At 36.9% G+C, this 6,334-nt stretch overlaps 1 protein-coding gene across 1 annotated transcript in view; it reads left to right on the top strand.

The window, feature by feature from the left end:
- The first annotated feature begins 5,870 nt into the window (after positions 1 to 5,870).
- The window catches only part of corin (corin, serine peptidase), a 30,348-nt gene continuing 29,884 nt past the window's right edge, over positions 5,871 to 6,334 (top strand). The window contains exon 1 of the mRNA XM_073813057.1: positions 5,871 to 5,997. Within this exon, the coding sequence (XP_073669158.1) occupies positions 5,871 to 5,997 (127 nt within the window). The remainder of the gene's footprint in view (positions 5,998 to 6,334) is intronic.

Genomic DNA, 6,334 nt, shown 5'->3' with positions numbered 1-6,334 from the left:
GCCCTGCCCTGCCCTGTCCCACCCTTGGATTTTTAAGGCATTACTATTGTTGTTTTAATCCGGTACGGTAACTTGACTGGCATTATAAAATGGTTAGATTTAGCCTTGCCTGCTATTCTGTTTCAGAACAAAACCAGGGTAAGTGAAGCTGAGCTATCTCGTCTTGTTCAGCATCATTCATCTGCACAGTCAACATGCAGCAAGGAAGCATGAGCTTTATTTTCTGTAAGTATATTCATGTTTTTAAAGAAAAACTACTTTGCTGTAGATATGAGCAGTGAAATATATACATTGTTACTAAATGTTTTCTTTTTTTTTTACAGTGTTGGTGCTACTTTGTCAATGTGGTAAGGATTGATTTTTATGTTTTATGTTAAAACAAATGTACAAAAATTTAAAGTCATAGTGTGTGAACATTTAAATTATATATACATTTACTCAGGGCTCTAGACTAACTTTTTGCACTGGTTGCACTGGTGCGCCTAACATTTATTCTTAGGTGCACCAGCACAAAAGTTAGGTGCACCCTAATTTTTGACCGCATCGGATTTATAGTTCACCCCAAAAATGAAAATTCTGTCATAATTTACTCACTCTCATGTTGTTACAAACCTGTATAAATGTCTTTGTTCTGGTGAATATGAATGAAAATATTTTGAAGAATGTTTGTAACCAAATGAGCCCCATTCACTTCCATAGTATTATTTTTTCCAAGAAGTGAATGGGGCTCATGCTTGGTTTGGTTAATAACATTCCTCAAAATATCTTGCTTCGTGTTTATCAGAACAAAGAAATGTATACAGGTTTGTAACAAAATGAGGGAGAGTTAATGATGACAGAATTGTCATTTTTGGGTGAACTGTCCCTTTAACACCGCAAGTTTAGCGCCCATGGTGGTTTAATACAGAATATAAACATGTAGGCTATCTTATAATTTTCCTTATACGAGTCATGCACAGTCCTGTTTGATAACCCGCATCCGCGCGATTAAAATAACACTTGACCCGTTATCCGACATCAGCATCAATTTATTTCATACCCGCCCGTTTTACATAAAGACTGCGACCGGCCGCACCGCAAATCGTGAAGTAAGTAAAGATCTTCATGCAGAACATTGACAGAAATAAGCACAGGACCATGACTGGACAAATATATTAACATTTAATGTGAAACTTTGTGAGGGTCGGCAGATTGACAGCTGAGCGGTCAGCAGTGTTTTGAACACTGATAAGCGATGCGCTTATATTTATACCTTTTAAATTGATGATATGATTGCAATGATTCCAAAGGGATGTCCAAAAAAACTCAAGTAGAATGTTAAATGTTTAAAGTTTAATGTATGTAAACCCGAGCGGGTGATGGCATGAAACGCGTAATGAGATTCCATAAAAAAGTTTTTTGTGCTGCATCCAGGGCCGGTTCTAGATATTTGGAGGCCCTAGGCAAAATTTATGTTGGAGGCCCCTCACACCCCTCTAATTTTCAGAATAATGTGAGAACGTGTTTTACTACTGCGTAAGAAATCAGATGAGCACTACTAATAAACATGTTTTTCCCCATTACTTTTAATTTTTATTAAGTTTTATCAACAAATTGATTAACTTTATGCTAAAATGTAATTAGAAATTATGCAAAACCACATGTGTTAAAATTTTTAAGGCAGTCACATTTATTAAAAACACCACCTTTTTGGGATAACACAGGATACCAGTTTTGCTTTCTCCAAAGAGTAAAATTAAAAAGACAACAGTACATTGCAAAAACCCTAACCTTAAAAAAATTACAGGTGAACACCTCCTAGAAAACTTTTATTGTTTTTTATTTTAACTTGGTATAAAGAAGAATTTCCCTCTTACTTAACCAATATACAGTATAAAGTTATCTATCAGACTATTGCAATACCTTTTTACCTGAAATATCCATACAAATCAGCTGGCACTGGAAGTTAAACAGACAAACTACTTTCATGATTTGAAAACTAAAATAAAGTGTAGAGGACTTACAAGATATACAGACAGTTTACTTAAGGTAACGCCAGTTTTGTTTGCTGTTCGACTTTAAATACAAACTTTTTTAAATACAAACTTAATTCTTGCAGTGGTGGCGCCACATAAAGTTGAACTCACCTTAAAACTTTATTTAATGCTGTCAGTAGTGATTTTCGAACCAGCGCACGGACTTAGCAGTTATGGAGGAGGCCCCCCTTCCAAGCTTGAGGCCCTATAGGCATTTGCCTACTCTGCCTATAGCTAGCGCCGGCCCTGGCTGCATCGGATTTGGAGCGCATCACACAAAAAATAAACTCTAGGCTATAGGCTACTTTTGAATTCGTTTTGTTAATTTGCTAATATTTAAGTTAAACACATTTCATGTAGGCTTATTAATTTTATTATTTCTTCACCAAAGAAAGAAGTAATCATCATGTTCTATTCATTTTAATGCTTTTTGCGCATAAACTAAACCCTTGGGGGAATTATTTATAAATGAATCAACAACGCAAATCAAGGAATGAACTTATTTCTCCATTTAAGACAGTCTGGCAGGGCGCTAATAGCGATACAGCAAACACCGAAAAGTTTATAAGACTAGATTTGGAAGTAAGATTATGAAGAAAACAAAATAAAATAATTCAAAATAATTATGCTCTGGCTCTGACTCGATTGTAAGAGGCTCATTACCTAATTCCGTCTTCGGGTTCGGACCTGATGTGACGGGAGGTTGATGTCAGAGCATTGGTTATGATCTTTGGACGGATCAGGCCTTTTCCTTTTCCTCTTCTCTTATCATCCGCGGCTACATCCACTCTGTTTATATGACGGACTCACCTCTCTCTCTCTCTCTCTCTCTCTCTCTCTCTCTCTCTCTCTCTCTCTCTCTCTCTCTCTCTCTCTCTCTCTCTCTCTCTCTCTCTCTCTCTCTCTCTCTCTCTCTCTCTCTCTCTCTCTCTCTGACTGGAGCGCACACGCATTTTTAAATGTACACACACGTAGATCATGGACCATGGCTTTTTCCCTCGAACTCCTGGTCGCACCACTTCCCTGTACAGGTAAAAAAGATACAGCTTTAAGAATCAGTTTTATCAGGGTTATTTTTGTAAATGTTATGTAGTTACAAATGGTTATATAATAAATAATTTGATTCAGATGTGAATGTGATATTGTTGCAGTTAGTATCAGACAGTCGTGAAGTCGCATCATTGAGAAATTAGGTAGCATGTGTTTGGTCGCAGTCTAGAGCCCTGTCATTTAGCAAAAGCTTTTATCCAAAGAATTACAAATGATGAAGCATTATTAGGAAGCTGGCAACAATAAAGCACACAAAGTTTACAGTTTTTCTCAATTGCTAAAACACTAAAACCCATTGGCTGAACAAAGTTCTCAGTTGCCTGAACTCATTTATCTAATTGTGCAGTCTGTTGTCAATACCTTAAACCATTTCACATCATAAAACACAATTTGCAGATCTCACTTAGATGTTTTAGCAAAACTCCAAACACAAACTCATTCTCAAAACACAATCTGCACTCTAATGCACATGTCATGCATACTGCTAAACACAAGCGGCAACAAACAATTACAAATGTCTTCACACATGTCATTGATTAAACACAACCACTCAAAATTGATTTAACCTGTCTCAAATGATGTGATACAACCAATATAAGCCAGTTCACTGTCGTATACAGTAGTGCATGTTAGGCTCTATACTGTACAATGAACAAATTGTATGGCCCTGAACAGGCACGTGCACAGATAGGGCTCATCCTGTGCAGAACACATGCCCTTTTTGTCCTTACACTCCGAAGTGCCCTTTTTTGGAGGTGTTTTATTATTATTATTTTATATATATAAATTAATGCTATTGTTAAACATTTACCTCTGTCTGTGTGTTTTACAAATATATTTATCAAGTAAAATTATTAAAAAACTAAATATTTTTGGATCCGCTCAAACTGTCTGTCAAACATCTTAACTCCGCCCCCTGATTGCAGCGAGCTGAAGTTCCACAGCAGTCAGAGGCAGCTGAACGTCTTGCAACGGTAAATAAGTATCTTGTTGTTTGAGTACAATGCTGTCTCATTACGAAAGAAACACTAGTATGTATATAACGGCGCATGTTTTATAAATTTGAGCAGAGCCGAATTATCCATAGACGGGATTGGTCGAGTGGGCAATCAGGGGGCACTAAGAGCTCCAAACTGCGACCAAATTGAGTTTTTGACAAAGCGCGAGCAGTTTTTAAACAAGTGTTCACCCATGTGAAGGGCACCCGTGACAACAATACGGAATGCACGGTCGGGTTTTTACCGCTTTTTTGCATGACGCGTCTCAATCGTTAAAATCGTTAAAATGTCTAGCCTACATTAACACCAAAAACATATCAGATTAGAAAGGTCTTAGACATCAGATGCCCAGTTGGGAAAACTGGATAGAGACGAAAAACGTGTAAAGGATACAAGTATGTACATTATATTGCCTGTCACTCATTATAGTATGCAATCTGGATATAATTTATTGTATATGCATGTATCTTATGCATTTAATTAGTCAAGGGAGTTGTATGATTGTTGTATGATTATTTGGTTCATAACTTTTTATTCTGAAATCAACTGCTTAGAGTTAAGTCTACTTAGTATTTAGTATATTTATTAGTAATGCAGTTATTTGCACCTTCAAAAGACCAAGGTTCCTGGTCCTCAGCACAGTTTTTGCCAGGTAGGCAGAGATACAGAATATTCTAATGGTATGGCTAAGTATAGTATAATCTCCTATTTTGATCTTTAATCTCCTATTTCCCCTCTTCTCAATCACATATCAATCACACAAACATGTTAACCAAATAATAAAAATGAGATTATAAAACAAACAGAATACCTTTTTTTTCTTCAAACATATTTTAATGTAACTTTATGTAAGCAGAGGAAAAAATTAAAATGTATATATTCTACAATTAAATAAGAGCGAGTTCACAAGAGCACTTCACAAACACATGACTACAAATAGGCCTAATACAGACAAACACCCAGGATGTAAATTGTTAAAGCCAACTTAAAAGGGCAGATATTGTTTGCACTGTATAATGCCAAGCTATCATAAAATGTCATTTTTCATTCATTAATAGTGATTTTTTTCAATCATTAATAGCGAATAAATATAAAGCTATTAAGATGATTATTACAGTTTTTTTCAGTCGCTAACAAGCATTTGTCCAATCAGTTGTCACATTTTCAAAACTCTAAACACAATTAGCACAGCATCAGTCTTTTGTGGCCATACCATTAATTCATTTCATGTCGTTTTCACACAATATGCAGTCAGTAAACACATTTCCACAATGCTTACATTTTCTTAACAGACAAGCTATACCTCCCACCAAAATAATGGATTGTTTTTGTAGTATTTACAAATGCTTACACACAACATCCCACAATAGCAAAAACAATATTCCAAACCATAGATACAGTATAAAAAGCTTTATATTGGGTAAATTGGGACAACAACAGCTGATTCCAGTCTGGCTTGGGTTATTTTTTCTATTACATTGATACAGTATACAGTAAAAGAAGGACTTTGAGGAGTGATGTTTTTGAAAACAGAAACAGACAAACACTGTTATGTCTGGACGAGGAAGCATAAAAGCAAGGGGCACATGGAGAAGAGCAGGCCCAGTGAGAGGTGCAGTGAGAGATGCAGTGAGAGATGCAGTGAGAGGTGCAGGAGCAGTGAGAGATGCAGTGAGAAATGCAGGAGCAGTGAGAGGAGCAGGAGCAGTGAGAGGTGCAGGAGCAGTGAGAGGTGCAGGAGCAGTGAGAGGTGCAGGGCCAGGGAGAAGAGCAGGACCCAAGGAGAGGGCAATGTAGAGGTGTAAGAATGCATGGTGGTGGGATTCCAAGGGCTGCAAAAACTTCACTGATATCAGTAAGAGAGGCTGGTGAAAGAGTGCAGCCCAATTTTAGGAGGTTGCCTCCATTATATGCATCTTTCAACAAACCAACAGGTAAGTATTGCATTTTACATGGATTGTTTCTATTCTCACTTGACATGTCAATAAGGTCATACAGTAATGCATATGTAGAATTTTTTGTCCCTCTAAAAAATGCAACGTCTTCCACCCTCTGGGGGAGGTGGAAAGCTCCTCAAAAATGATCAAGATCAATACTGTAAAACTTTTTCTGTTCTATCATATTGTGTTTCTACTTTACCTCCTGTAGTCAAGAGTAAGGGGAAAAACTGCTTTTTACTGAAATGCTTTTGAATGTGAACATTGCTGTACATGTGGACACACAGTTCCCAACCAAGACATTTAGCATAAAAACGGTGGATTGCATGTTTTG

Source organism: Paramisgurnus dabryanus, chromosome 21, assembly GCF_030506205.2.
Source record: "Paramisgurnus dabryanus chromosome 21, PD_genome_1.1, whole genome shotgun sequence".
Lineage (NCBI taxonomy): Eukaryota > Metazoa > Chordata > Actinopteri > Cypriniformes > Cobitidae > Paramisgurnus > Paramisgurnus dabryanus.
Note: the sequence above shows the minus strand (reverse complement) of the source record. Positions and strands in the feature narration are given on the sequence as shown.